At 34.6% G+C, this 15,698-nt stretch overlaps 1 protein-coding gene across 2 annotated transcripts in view; it reads right to left on the reverse strand.

Moving 5' to 3' along the window:
* PGR (progesterone receptor) overlaps positions 1-15,698 on the reverse strand; it is a 104,849-nt gene that overhangs the window by 61,885 nt on the left and 27,266 nt on the right. For both annotated transcript variants that reach the window (XM_019450172.2, XM_019450171.2), the window contains exon 3: positions 3,303-3,419. In XM_019450172.2, coding sequence (XP_019305717.1) covers positions 3,303-3,419 — 117 coding nt within the window. The remainder of the gene's footprint in view (positions 1-3,302; positions 3,420-15,698) is intronic.

The raw sequence follows: 15,698 nt of genomic DNA on the forward strand, positions 1-15,698 counted from the left end.
AAGATGGTCAAAATCACTAAACATCGGGGAAATGCAAACCAAAATTACAGTGAGGTATTACCTTATCCCTGTCAGAATAGCTAGAATTGAAAAGACAATAAATAACAAGTGCTGAAAAGGATATGAAGAAAAAGGAAGCCTTGTGCACTGCTGGTGGGAATGAAAATTGTTGTAGCTACTATGGAAAACAGTATAGAGGTTCCTCAAAAAGTTAGAAATACCACATGATTCAGTAATTAAACCACAGGGTCTCAAAGAAAACAAAAACACTAATTCAAAAAGATATTTGCACCCCTATGTTTATTGCAGCATTATAAACAACAACCAAATTAGGGAAGCAACCCAAGTGTCCATAAGTAGATAGATGGATAAAGAAGATGTGATATATATGTGCAATTGACTTAGTCATGAAAAAGCATGAAATCTTGCCATTTGCAACAACATACATAGTCTTAGGGGCTATTATGCTAAGTGAAATACATCAAAGACAAATAACATATGATTTCACTTACACGTGAAATCTAAAGAAACAAACAGAAAAGCAGAAATAGACCCATAAATGCAGAGACCAAACATGGTCGCCAAAGTGGAGGGAGCTGGGGGGATTGGCAAAATAGGTGAAAGAGAGTGAGAGGTACAGGTTATCCACTCATGGAATGTACAAGTCATGGAGATGAAAGCTACAGCATAGGGAATTAAATCATTGGTATTGTAATAGCATTGTATGAAGACAGAAGGTAGCAAAACTTGTGGTGAGCACAGCACATAGACCTGTCAAATCACTGTTTTACACCTGAAACTAAGGTAACTTTTAGGTTAACTATGTCTCTATTATATATATATATATATATATACACACACTACAAAAAGGTTATGAGTTCATTTTAATGTATTTTAGAAAAATTATAACCATTACATCAAACTCATGATGCCGGAGATATTGCTTAAGAAATGGTTAACTGATGGAAGCATCGCAATTCTCAACTTCAAGTCATATTACAAAGCTGTAATGATCAAGACAGTATGTTACTGGTGCAAAAACAGACACATCAGTGGAACAGAACAGAAAACTCAGAAATGAACCCACAACTATATATGGTCAATTAATCTTCAAGAGACTAGGAAAGACTATCCAATGGAAAAAAAGACAGTCTTTTCAACAAGCGTGTCAGGAAAACTGGATAGCAACATGCAAAAGAATGAAACTGAACCACTTTATTATACCATAAACAAAAATAAATTCAAATTGGATAAAAGACTTAAATGTTAAACAGGAAAACATTAAAATCGTAGAGAAGAACACAGGCAGTAACCTCTTTGACATTGGCCATAGCAAATTCTTACTAGATATATCTCCTGAGGCAAGGGAGATAAAAAAGCAAAAATAAACTATTGGGACCTTATCAAAGTAAAACCATCTGCACAGTGAAGGAAACAATCTACAAAACTGAAAGGCAACTGAGGGAATGGGAGAAGATATGTGCAAATGATGTCAGATAAAGGTTTAGTATCCAAAATATACAAAGAACTTATAAAACTCAACACCTGAAAAACAAATAATCCATTTTAAAAAATGGGCAGAAGACAGGAATAGACAATTTTCCAAAGAAGACATCCAGATGGCCAACAGACACATGAAAAGATCACTCATCATCAGGGAAATACAAATCAAAACCACATTGAGATACCACCTCACATGGGTCAGAGTAGGTAAAATTAACAACTCAGAAAACCACAGATGATGGCAAGGATATGAAGAAATGGGAACCCTTCTGTACTGTCGGTGGGAATGTAAACTGACACAGCCACTCTGGAAAACAGTATGGATGTTGCTCAAAAGTTAAAAATAGAGCTACCCTATGAGCCAGCAACTGCACTACTAGGTATTTACCCAAAGGAAACAAAAATACTAATTTGAAAGAGATACATGCACCCTGATGTTTATAGAGGCATTATCAACAATAGCCAAATTATGGAAAGAACCCAAATGTCCATGGACTGATAAATGGATAAAGAAGAAGTGGTATGTATACACGATGGGATATTGCTCAGCCTTAAAAAAAATGAACTATTGCCATTTGCAATGACGTGGATGGAGCTAGAGAATATTATGCTAAGTGAAGTAAGTCAGAGAAAGACAAATACCATATGAGTTTACTCATATGTGGAATTTAAGAACAAAACAAATGAAAATAGAGGGGGATAAAAAGAGAGAAGCAAAAACCAAGAAACAGACTCTTAACTATAGTGAACAAACAATGGTTACCAGAGGGGAGGTGGGCAGGGGGATGGGAGAAGTAGATGGTGGTTATCTTGGAGGGAACTTGTTGTGATGAGCACTGGGTGTTGTATGTAAGTAATGAATCACTCAATTCTATACTTGAAATTAATATACTATATGTTAACTAGCTGTAATTTAAATAAAAACTTGGAACCATAAAAAATAAAATTTGAAAAACAATAAATAAAAACTTAGAGAGGGAAAAAGAAAATATACTTAGAAGGGGGAAGAAAAAGAAATTGCCAAGTGAAATGAAAATATTAATTAAAGGATTCAGAAGTGACTCCTCTCCCTGATACTTCCTATTAATTCATCCGGCTTAATATTTTTGATAACACTTACAATAATTTGACATACATACTTATTGTTCCTCTACCCAAAATGTAAGCTCCATTAGGGTAGAGATTTGTTTCTGTTTCTGTTTTGTGTGTGTGTGTGTGTGTGTGTGTGTGTGTGTGTGTGCTGCTATACCCCCAGAATTTAGAAGAGTACCTGGTAAGTGGTAAGGGCTCCATATATAGTTACTTAAAGAGAATGAGGAAGGGAAGTAGGGTGGGAGGGGATTGATGGAGAGAGAGAGGGAGATGGATAAAGACCAATGTACTTGACCAATTCACAGAATCAGTTTTTGATTCTGAAAAGAACCTCAGTACTCTCATTTTACAAATAAGGAGACTGATGCCCAGAAGGAGTTAGTGACTTATCCAAGGCTACCCAGACAGTGAGTGGTAGAGACTAGATCCAACCTATGTTACTTAATAAGAGGCTGGTGAACTTCTCATAGCATCTCCGTATAGGCAATATAGACAAATGAAGGCTTATTACTTTTCATAACATACCTAAAAAAGATGAGAATCTATAGCTAATGTGATATTAATGGTTGCATCATTCAGACACCAATAATCATGACAGGAAAAGCAAAACAAGAACAAAGATGAATAAGAAAACTAGGATTTCCCGGCCCACGGTTTTAGAGTGTAAATATTCAACAGCATATTACTGATGAAAACATCAGTATTACCTCCAAGGACCATGCCAGCCTGGCAACACTTTCTAAGGCGACATGCGGGGCAGTTTTTTCTGCGGATTTTATCAACAATGCAATCATTTCTTCCAGCACATAAATAATTATGCTGTCCTAGAAAACAAAACAAAAACAAGAGTTATATATGATATCTAAAGACCTTTGGAAATTTTATGCATAGAAAACTTAAAACAACAACAACAACAACAACAACAACAACAACAACAACAACAAATGCACATCAGCAAGTGCATTACTGTCTCTCTCCGCCTCTTGCCTGGCATAAGTGAATGTTGGGGATGCTCCAAACCCTGTTTAATAGTTTACCCGTGTCTTCATGAGCCTTAATGAGGTGCACACAGCATATAAATTAATTTTATGACTCCTTTAAAAATGTTTTGTATAATATTTCTGTTCATCTTCTTAATGGTGTCAGTATGAGATTGCCCTTAGCCCTTTCTCATTTCAAGGTTATCTACATGTTGTTGATAAGCTTTAGTTATGTAAGATAGTCAAACTATAGTAAAACTTTTTTTTCTTTCTGACATCTAAACCTTCAAGAAACAGACTAAAGAACTAAAGAAGTCTCTGAAATAGACATTTTATAAAATCTATACACTTAATTCTATTGGAAAATCCTGGAGCTATCTTACTTACAGGGTCAAATGATTGTGAATAGCACATTAAAAAAAAAAAAAAAGATGTCACTGATTGTGCTGACTTTACTGCCTAGGTTATTTTGGCTGCAAATTAGAAAACACAATAAATGGAAATAATGATAAATGAGAAAAATTTAAAACACTGAGAAGTACTGAATGAAGGAAAAGACAGAAGAATTGTAGAAGAAATGCACATACTATGTGTGACCATGGGATCATTTGTGGAGTTTCCTTCAAAAGGTCTGGGATATTAATTTAATATTCAACCATGATTATTTTATTTTATTTATTTTATTTTTAATATAATTTATTGTCAAATTGGCTTCCATGCAACACCCAGTGCTCATCCCAAGTTCTCCCCTCAATGCCCATCACCCACTTTCCCCTCTCTCCCACCCCCCATCAACCCTCAGTTTGCCTTCTATATTTAAGAGTCTCTTATGGTTTGCCTCCCTTCCTCTTTGTTTGTAACTTTTTTTCCCCTTCACTTCCCCCATGGTCTTAAGTTTCTCAAGATACACATATGAATGAAAACATAACAACCATGATCCTTTTAAACCACAAACATGTTCCATTTAATAAAGCATGGAACAATCTAACTTAATTAGATTGAATTTAAAAAATTCAGCTTAAACATGGAAACATTAATTAACTGAAAAATTTACTTTTTGGCACTCATTTTCCAATAAATTCCTGTAGCACAGACTGAGTCTTTTTAACCTCTTCAGCTTACTTATATTTTGGAAGTATGAAAAGTAATTTTAAAGGATTATGGAATTTCCTTTAATATTTTATATTAGTCAGCATTAAAATCAGATTCACTCTTCTGGCCAAAGTTTGTGGTAAAGGAACACAGAGGTACCTTAAACATTTGCTTTATCAAGCAAGGGCAAGGATGTGAACAAAGCACAAAGGGAAAAAAGGCCATGTCTGTCAGACAGCTAGCAACAAAATGGTCTTGGCCTGGGGCATTTTGGGATAAGCACAGATGGTCTTTTCTTAAATATATATTCCTCCACAAACTTATGTCCATGTACTCTCTCCTACTAATGTTCATTCTCTTGTTTAGGAGTCTTAGGCATAGACTTAGGGCTTTCCTCCTAACAAAGGATGGTTATGAAGTTTCACACTCATGTCCATCAGATTAGTAGAGTGTACACTGCATGCTACTTTTTGATTTGACTCTGCTCATTTTTTTACCACAAGTTATATTTGCAGGCTACAGGAGTGACTGTGGGAATAAAGTATGTGTAAATCAATCAATCAGTCAATTAACCTATCCATCCATCTGTTATTCATCTGGACCCTACACTGATTTCTCACAAGAAGAGAGAACAGGAAGTAGGGAGCAAGATTTTCCATTCTATACAGAGAAAAAACTTAAACAGTGCACATGGATGTAATTGTTTTTTTGAAGGGAGGCTCTCCTGCCTTCTACCCCTAGGTCACAAATATTTAGGAAAAACCAAAAGCCCAAAAGAAACACCAGCATCTGGGATACTGCTGATTATAGTATTTCAATTTCTTAAATGATTTACAATGGCACCTTCTCTTTCAGTGCTCAGAGGGAGTTCTTCTTACCAAGGTTCTCAGTCTATGCTCTTGTAACCATTGTTTCCTACCTGCTTTCAAATCTTGCCCTTTCTCTCCTAAAATCTTTAGACTCTTCCTCTCCAATGATATCCTCCTTTCACAAGTGTTTCCATGCCAAAAAATTCTAGCAGCAATAAGGGAAAAATAAAAGGAATTCTGTCTCACTCTAAATTCTTCCAGGATCCATGCCTTGGTCATCTAACTTGTTGAAAAAATCATCTACATTTTCAGTCTCTAACTACCCAACTTCCTTTACTCCTCAGCATACTATAATATGGCTTATATATATTCACTGTTCTTATAAAACGGCTTAAAAAAGATTTCTTCATTCCTAAATACTGTGGATTCTTTCTTGACCTTCTGTATAATTTGCCACTGATAATTTCTCTCCCCACCTGTCTCCTGCTTTGTTTTGGGGGGCATGTCTCTTCTGACTCTTCATGTGTCTTTCTAATGGTTCCTTTAAGTTCCATTTGCCAACATCTTGTCCTTTGCCTATTTCTTATATGTTTTACTCCACTGTACACACCATATGGGTAGTTTCATTATCTTCTCATGGCTCCAAAACCTCACTCTGAGCTCTGCCCTTCCAACCACTTATTTGTAGTTACTTCAAACTCACTCAACATATATAAAAAATAATACAGTGATTATCTGGTCAAATTGTTAATTTTATAAATTGTATTATTCGCGAAATTGTGGAACAAATTAAGGAAATTCAAAAGAAAATCATCTACAATTTCATTATCATGCCCTATCATTTTTGTGTTTCATTCTAGTTGGCCTATACAGACCTAGAGGATACTTAATACTTACTTGTTAATATTCATTAAGTGAATGCATATACACTCTTATACAACCCTCATACATTCAACAAGCATTTATTGCTTATCATGTATGTCCCAATACTGTTTGAATAATCACTTTTCCCCACTAAATATAAATGCCTAATTTCCATGCCTAATTTCCACCTAATTTTTGATACTATACTATAGTTTTAAACAGCAGAGTTACTTGAAATAAGATTTATTATTCAAAGTTTGGATCTGGATCTTACTATCTATAAGGTAATAACAACAGCAGCAGGCCACTATCAAGTATTTACTGAGTTACTTGAAATAAGATTGATTATTCGAAGTTTGTATCTGGATCTTACTATCTATAAGGTAATAACAACAGCAGCAGGCCACTATCAAGTATTTACTATCTGCTAGGCACTGTTATAAACTATTTGCATGTATCAACTCATTTATCATCATAGCATCCTTATTATTAACATTAGTCCCATTTTATAGAGTTAACTGAAGCACAGAGAAGTAACATTTCTAAAGTCACACAGCTAGACATTTGAGCCTAATTAACCTGAAAGGTAGTATAGAAATTTATTATTATTAACCTGAAATTTATTATTATTAACCTGAAAGGTAGTATAGAAAATTAAGAGTGTGGACTTTGGTTTTTTTCGTTGTTGTTGTCATGATTTTTTGTTTTGAGAGAGAGAGAGAGAGAGAGAGAGAGAGGTGAGGAGGGGAAGAGAGAGAGGGAGAGAGAGAATCTTAAGCAGGCGCCACGTCCAGCACAGAACCCAATGGCGAGATCACGACCTGAGCCGAAATCAAGAGTCTGACGCTTAACCAACTGAGCCAGCCAGGTGCCCCAAGAGTAAGGATTTTGGAGCATTACTGCTTAAGTTCAAATTTCAAACTCCTTACTTAGTAGCTAGATGACTTTGACAAGTAAAATGAAGTAATATTAGTACCCAGAATTGGATCTAAGGATTAAACAATCTCATGTAAGAGTCTGTCAAATAGCAAGTAATAAATGAATGTCTGCTACAACTATGATTATTGTCACATCTCTAAATACCAAATACAGTACTGGATCTGTTCTAGATGTAGCCCCAAAATTCTATACTTAGTGAAGTTCTTCGGTTTGAAAGGCAATTGAAAGACATTCTCAGATATGCATAAAATCAGGAAATGAGAGCCCAGTACACACTCTGAAGAGATTCCTAAAGATATAACTTAACCAATAATGGATGAGTTACAATAGAGAATGCACGAGGAGAGAAATCTGGCATGAAAGATTGCTGATGAGTACTAAATAAAGTTAAACATAGATTTAAGTATAAATGAGAAAATTATAGTTATCAAATAGAATGCAATTCTTATAACTCTTGGTGGGGGGGGGGGGAGAGCTAAGCATTCCAAGATTTGACGTCTGAAAAGGAGGAAAATTTCTGATAATAAAGGCTATTGGCATGAAGGCACCACCTTGAGGGGTAGGCATGATTCATATCATCATGGGCTGCCTGTAACAAAATGGAAAGGCTTAAAGAAATCTGAAAGTTACGCTATGGTCAACTTTAACACTAATGTTAGGCTATCAAAACTGCAATGCTGGTATAGCATCATGCAAGCAGAATTTAGGGGGTAAAATTAGAGGTTAACCTTTCCAAGGAGGCCTTTTGGCTTAAGAAATGTTTCACCCAACCAGTTCCAACTAGAGCTAAGATAATTTGGCATGGGGCCCAGGCATTGCCTCTGCAACCAGAAAGCTTGGCCAGGACTCAGAGCCACCGAGAAGGCAAGGAATACAGAAAGGACCACTCTGTCATATGTGTCACTCCATCAGGTACCTGGCTGTACATGCAAGTGAAGAAAGTTCATGCCCAAATGCATTGGCTCTGTCAAAACTTTATCCAGGACATCTTCAAAACATTGAATTGTGAGGGTTATGAATCCAGCATAGTGTGTAGTGCTACCACTTTTCTTTAGACAATTTACATTCTGGTTTTGAAAAACAGATCCACTTGCTCATTCCTCATAAATCACAGATTTAGGCTCAATTGTTGCTGCTCCTCAGTCCAACACAACATTGTCACTCTAAAACAATTTACAAAAAGTCAGTCTTCAAATTACTTAGTACGTTCTAATATCCTTGCTATCTACCCATACCTTCACCACCAGGAGTTACAAGACATCCGGGAGTATTTATAAGCTATGGGCCACCACAAACAGAATGAATGGCACAATGTTAAATAATAGGAGAATTCACCCAAACAGGAGATACTGTCTAAATCTCCCCTTTTAATATATACATCATCTGCCCCTTCTGAAACCTGGGGCAATGTTACCAAAAGTCTGTAATAGAACACCACATTTTCTCTTTCTCCTTAGAAAATCTCATATATTTCAGGGTGGGAAGAGCAAATGGTAATTACTATTACATCTTTTCTTTTGAATTTCATATTCTGTTTTATGTTCTAGTTGTACTAACATCCTTACATTTCCCCAAAGTCTCTCATACCTTTATGACTCTCCTCCCTTTTCTAAGTCTACCTGTTGAACAAACTCTTAACTGGTCTAACTGATCCGAGAAAGGCCTAGACATTTCTTCTACGTTACCAACTAAATATTCAATATGTATCTACTATAAATACTGTTTGCCTGCCTTCCCTAGGTTTTGTGAAGGTAAAAACTAGGTCTTTTGTAAGTTTTGTGTTAAATAAGACTGCAATAAATATTTGTTGAATATATGTACACATAACTATATTTTTTGTTTCACTTATAGCCATAACTATGGTGTACTCAATGATATAGGCTCTACAGTAGTATTTCACTTATTGTCATATATGGTAAATTTTAAAAATGCCTTGCTCCAGATTTGTATTTAACATCTTTCAACATTTTTATACACAATGCCTATTATTTCAACGAATTTCCTGCCTTTTTATATTAATAGACCATGAGTTATAAGTAGAGTCTTAACAAGCTTATTTTTATAGTTTTTTTATAATTTTTAAATTTCAATATAATTAACAGTGTTAGTTTCAGGTGTACAATATAGTAAATCAACAATTCTATACACCACTCAGTGCTCATCACGATACTCTTAACCCTTTCTATTTCACCTAACCCCCCTCCCATCTCCCCTCTGATAACCACCAGTTTTTCCTCTATACTTAAGCATCTGTTTATATCTTTTTTCTTTGTTCATTTATTACAAACTTATTTTTAACATCTACCTTTGTAAAGACATAAGTTTTTATTATTTCTGAAATTTTTATATTTATCTGAAAAAACAGATTATTGAATGGCTATATTTATGTTACTTCTAACTGCTCCCTATCTATATATCTATATATCTATATCTATATTTATAAATAAATATATGATATATATTATAATATATCATAATTATATATATAACATATTATATATACTTATTTAATATATATTTATATAACTTTAATTTAATATCTTATATTTATAGAACTTTAATTTAATATATTAATATAACTTTAAGTGTTACTATCATTAAAAGGATCATATTCTGTGAAAATAAAAGCATTATTAAAATGTGACTGGATCATTTTATATGCCTAATGGCATAAGAATTTCGGATACACGATAAAATTCCATTTTGATTGAAATGAAATCTATTAGAAGCTAAAAAGAGATTTACCTTTAAAATAAGACTTCTGTATTATTTTTGTTGCCTTATAAGCACAAGTGAACGCATTTCCCTTTGATTTGAGAGAAGTCACAACTTTTTCACGTCTTCCTTTGAAAAGGAGGGGGAAATATGTAGTAAAATGGCAGGAAGAATGAATATATATATTTAACAGATAAAGAACAAAGAAGAGGAAGTTGGTATTGTATCACTTGTGAAGCATAGGGTTGAGACAACATGACCTGGTACTTATGGGGGCATTCCTTCCACCACAAACACAAAAATGCTGAATAAAACGTCATGGAAATAATGTTGTTTAATTATAGTCTAGAACAAAAAACGGGGGTATCCCAATAATCCAGAAATTAAAAAAGATAAGCAGAGAGGAAACTGGAATGTTCAAAAAAAGTTTTAGGTGTAGACATAGGACCTAGGAGCCAAGAACTGGAGTTTAACAGTCACAAGGAGCCAGGATTTGTGGCCTCAGGCCCACCAGAAGAAGAGCATGGGAACTGAACCCTGCATAAAATGGAGAATCTGAAGGCTGTCTTATCCATGAAAATAGGGCTAGAAAACACTACACAGACTATGCTGATGAAGCCAGGAATCTGCCCAAAACTTTGGGTGGGGAGAGGAGTCACCCATAACTAACAATAAAACATACAAAAATCTTGGCCTTTACAAGAGGTGATTTTCACTACCACATGATGTATGAACCTGTGCCAAGGAACAAATACTGGTCTAAGACCAGTAAAACTCCTAGAGTCCTGGGAAAGCCAAATGCAAAACTCATCTGTAAAAGCAGGTATGCATATTTGCCAAAAAAAGAGAGATCTGTACGAGAATATTTATAGAAGTAGTGTTTATAATTAGTCCCAAACTGAAAACCCAAATGATCATCTACAGCATAATGTATAAACAAACTCTGTTTTAGTTATTCAGTACATTATTATACAGCAATGAGAAAAAATATCTAGCCTGTGCAGAAATGTGGATGAATTCCATAAGTATAATGCGTAAAATAAGTAGACACAGAAAAATGCTCTATGATTCCATTAATATAAAGTTCTCAGACAGTCAAAACCATATATAATGTTAAAAGTTGAGAGGTGGTTACCTGTGGAGAGTGACTGGAAGGGGTGTAAGAAGGCTTCTGGGAAGCTAATGATTTGTAAGTGGTTTAATTTGGGTGATGACATCCTAGTTTCATTTACTCAATAATAATTCATTAAGCTCTACACCTTTAACTTGAGCACTTTTCTAAGATTATTCATGCCAATAAAAAGTTTGTACTTTCTTTTTAAAAATAGTTCCACCTAAGAGGACAGACTAGAGGATACTGTGATCCAACACAGAGGGAGTCTGTGTAAAGCCAACCATTTGAAGTCCAGAGACTGAGGATAGAAGGAGTGTCCAGAGAGAAGAGAGGTATCACCTACATTACAGGATTATAGCTGAAGTTTCCGGTGAAATATCCCAACAATCCCACCAAGTATCCTGCTAGAGAAACAGTTATAATCATCCACCAAACAGAGAACTCCACTGATAGTCATATATGTATGTGCCAAGTACAACTGTGCCCCTCCTTTTAACCCCTCTCTTCCTATGCCTTTTACATTGAAAGGTGAAAATCAGTTGTTAAGGGGTCTTAGGAATGTGAACATGGTAAACAGAAAAAGGTGATCTTGTTGATTCTTCTATGCAACGTCAGGCCCCAAGCATTGCTAAGCTTTGGCAAAGGAGAAACCTTAAATTAGGTGAGAGTTTGGAATTTTTATGATTTTAGTATCATGCTGACCTGTGCATTGTGGTTATTAAAATGAGACTGTTCTTTTGATTAAAAACTATGGGAATGGACCAAGATTTCATAATTTCATAGACAAGATGGAACAACAAGCCCACAGAGGTACTGTCGTTAGAGGTCATGTTGATGTTGGCATTGTGAAATATGTATACACACACACACACACACACACACACACACACACACACAAATACATAAACATGGATAAAATAATAGAATTATTTTAATATTGCTATAAATAAAATTGCAAAACAGTGCTTCTCAGCTAGAGGTATTTTTGCCCCCTTCTCTAATCTACCGCTGGGACATTTTGCAATGCCTTGGGACAATTTTGGTTCAGACAACTGACGAAGTAGGTGCTACTAAGGAGAGGCCAGGGATACTGTTAAACCTCCTACAATGCACAGGACATCCCAACAACAAAGAATTAGCTGACCCCAATGTCAACAGTGCCCTCTGAGAAACTTTAGAATAAACTCATTATTGCCCCACTTTTTTAAAAAGATGTTTTCTAGGTCAGTCCACTAAAAATGCCTATAAGCAAACACAACTGTAGCAACAATAAACACTGGGATCCAGATTGCTGTATCTAATATCATTTTTATCTGAAAGAAACCAGAGATCCTTGGAGAAATGGCTGATCTAGGTTGTGGCTGGAAATGTACAAGTTGAGCCTGTGGTGCTTTGTTGTGACAGAGTTTGATGTTATTGAGGGTTAATGAAACTGTGTCAAAGCCACACAGACCAAAGACAATTTGAACATCAGAAGGAATCTAGTTCAAGTGATTAAAATATATTGACTACATAAAAAGTCATTACTACATGATGACATTAAGAAAAGAAAGAAGAAGAGAAATAAACAAAATATACTCACTGGAAACTACTGGAGGATGCTAAGGTACAAATTGATTACTTTGAAAATTGATAATTAAATGGAAATAACTGAGCATCTACTAGGCCTTCCAGTATTTTAAGATTACTAATTTATACAAAGAAATATAAAAAAAAGATTTATAACTGATAAAATAAGAAAGAATAATGGAAGCAGAAAATAATCCTTTTGCAATCCCTAAGGAAATGACGACCACTTGTCAAGTCTGAGAGGACAGTTAAAATACTCCTCTGTTTTTCAACTATGTGTCTGTGTGATGCCACATTTTCTTCATATGCTTCAATCAAAACAACATGTTGCAACAGGCTGAATGTAGGCACAGATATGAGATGCAGCTGCATTTTATTAAGGCAGACATTAAAATGACTTGTAAAAATGTAAAACAATGTCAAGTTGTTTCATTAAAATTTTAGGTCTGGAAAATTAATATCAAATGGGTTTGCTATTTCTCAAATGAGCTAATAAGTTAAAAAAATATTTTAAATTTATAATATGATAAATATTGATATAATCCACATAAACAAAAACTCTGGGTTCTCAATAATTTTCAAGCATATAAAAGAAAGGGCCATACAACCCTGGCCTGCATATGATTTTTGTCAAAACGTTTAACCTGAATCTAATCATGTGGGGAAAAGAAACCAGACAAATCCAGATTGTGGGAATTTCTACAAAACAGCTGGCCTGGACTCCTCAAAAGTGTCAATGTCCTGAAAGACAAAAAGAGGTAGGTGGATCCTTTTAGATTAAAGGAGATGAGAGAGATTTTTTAACCAAATGAAGTACATAGTTCTTGATTAGATCCTACATGAAAAAAAACAACCTATACAGCACATTTTTGGAATAGTTTGGGAAATCTGAACATTGATATATATTATATACAATTATTATATCAGTATTAAATTTTCCATTGTGATAATATCAAGGTTATATTGAAGAATGTTCTTGTCCTTAGAAGATATGCTCTAAAATCTTGAGAGGTGAAATATGATATCTGCAACTTACTTTTAAATAGTTATATATAGATATTCCTCATACTATTCTTTCAAATTTTCTGGATGTTTTCTAGAAGCCAAAGTTTTCTGAAGACACAGCAGAGTGAGATAAAGGCTTGGACTAGTTTTTCACATTAGCCAATCTGGGGCTGGGTATGTAAAACTGGAAAGGAGAGAGAGGGAACAATGACTATTTGACCGAGTGTGAAAGGGAGCCAGACAATAATGAAGTAGTAAGTTTAAAAGTATCTTCATACAAGATCCAAAGTGTTTTGTTTGTTTGTTTATTAAAGTGAAGGAAAAGGTGTGTGGGGAGGGAGAGAAGGAAGAAAACAAAATTTTATTGAGCATATTATGTGCCAATATATTAGGAACTTAACTGGCTTATTCCATGTAATCCTTACAACAAAATAGATACTACACAGGTATTTAATTTTCCCAAGGGGAAAATGACTAGTCAGGTAATGAAACTACCTAAAAATAAATTAGACGTAAAGAGTCTTGGGCTGAGAACAAAGAGGGCACAAAATATGTCTGTCAAGAACAGAGATGTGGGCACTGGGCATCAGACATGAGCATGTGACACATGAAAGAGGGCTGCTTGAGAGTTACATCACACTGGCAGGGGCAGGTATCAAGAGCATAGAGAATGGCACCTTCCATCTCTTACACAAGAATGCTGTTAAGCTTCATCCTGAACCAGAGGCCACCTTAAGAATCCAATTTCTCTCAAGTATCAGGCAAACATGTACTTCAGTAGAAGTTGGGCATATTCTTAAGCTATTACACATAAGTGAGAATATGTGTTACGTTCATCTAAGAATAACAACTTATTCTGATAGAATTCTTTGCAGTACCGTTTTTATTTAACTTTTAAATTTACTTCTGTTATCCAAATTCTACCAACTATTATTAGACCTTGAATAAATCATTTAACTTCTTGGTGCTTCATTTTCCTTATAATAAGAGTTGAAATAAGAGTTCAAAAGTTGTTTGAGAGTTAAATAAAATAATGTGTTAAAATATGTAGCACTATTACATAGAATAATAATAATAGGTAATAACAATAGGCAATAATTAATAATTAACAGCTAGCAGCTAGGACAGTTCAATAAACAAACATTTATTGAATATCTACCATGTCCTGACATTGTTCTAGGTGCTGATGATAAGATCCCAGGAGCTTACTTTCCATAATTAGTTAATACTTTTGCTTAAGTTGTTTTTTAGTTTATTCTTCAGAAACCCTGATTATGTGTTGAATATATGTTCTCTATTAATCATATCTCTTATTCAACAGCACAGTTGTAAGACCAAATGCTTTATAGTCACATAGACTCTGACTCAAATTCTAGTCCTACCACTAATACCTTGAGAAAATTATCTTAGTTTTCCCATTTATAAAATGGAAATGAAGATAAACACTATCTAAGGCTGTTATATGGATTAAATGAATTAGTTAGAGAAATTACTTAGCACACTGGTACATAGTAAACATAAAAAATCATAGCTTAAAATTTTCATCAATATGTCCTTTTCCTTCATTGTGAAGTAATGCCTTAAATATGAACTCTACACAACTTATTTTATTCTCTTCATAGTTTCTAATATAGATTTTAACTCTCCTATAACATTTTTGGATCTTACCTCATCCAGCTATATTTTAATCTTATAGTTCTTTCCTATGATCCTCATTCTTATTTCATATATTGCCATCATTTTTTATCTTAAGACTCTAAAGCCAATTCTTACCCAAATATTTCTTCCTTTTCTTTTAGCAAATCAGTTATAAGTATGCCTTTCCCTAAAATCAGATATACTTATTAATGATACAGTGGTCAATCAAACAACTTGACAAGACTCTAGTGGGAGAATGTAACTGTTCAGTGGGAGACTGGCAGTCACCAAAGTTTGGTACGTTTAGGACATTCACATAGGCTGTACATTAGAATGAGCTGGATGAATAAGGAATGTCAGGAAATGGAATTAGAAAAA

The sequence above is a fragment of the Panthera pardus genome, unplaced genomic scaffold (genome assembly GCF_024362965.1).
Source record: "Panthera pardus isolate Hobbes unplaced genomic scaffold, ASM2436296v1 HiC_scaffold_12, whole genome shotgun sequence".
In the NCBI taxonomy this organism is placed as follows: domain Eukaryota; kingdom Metazoa; phylum Chordata; class Mammalia; order Carnivora; family Felidae; genus Panthera; species Panthera pardus.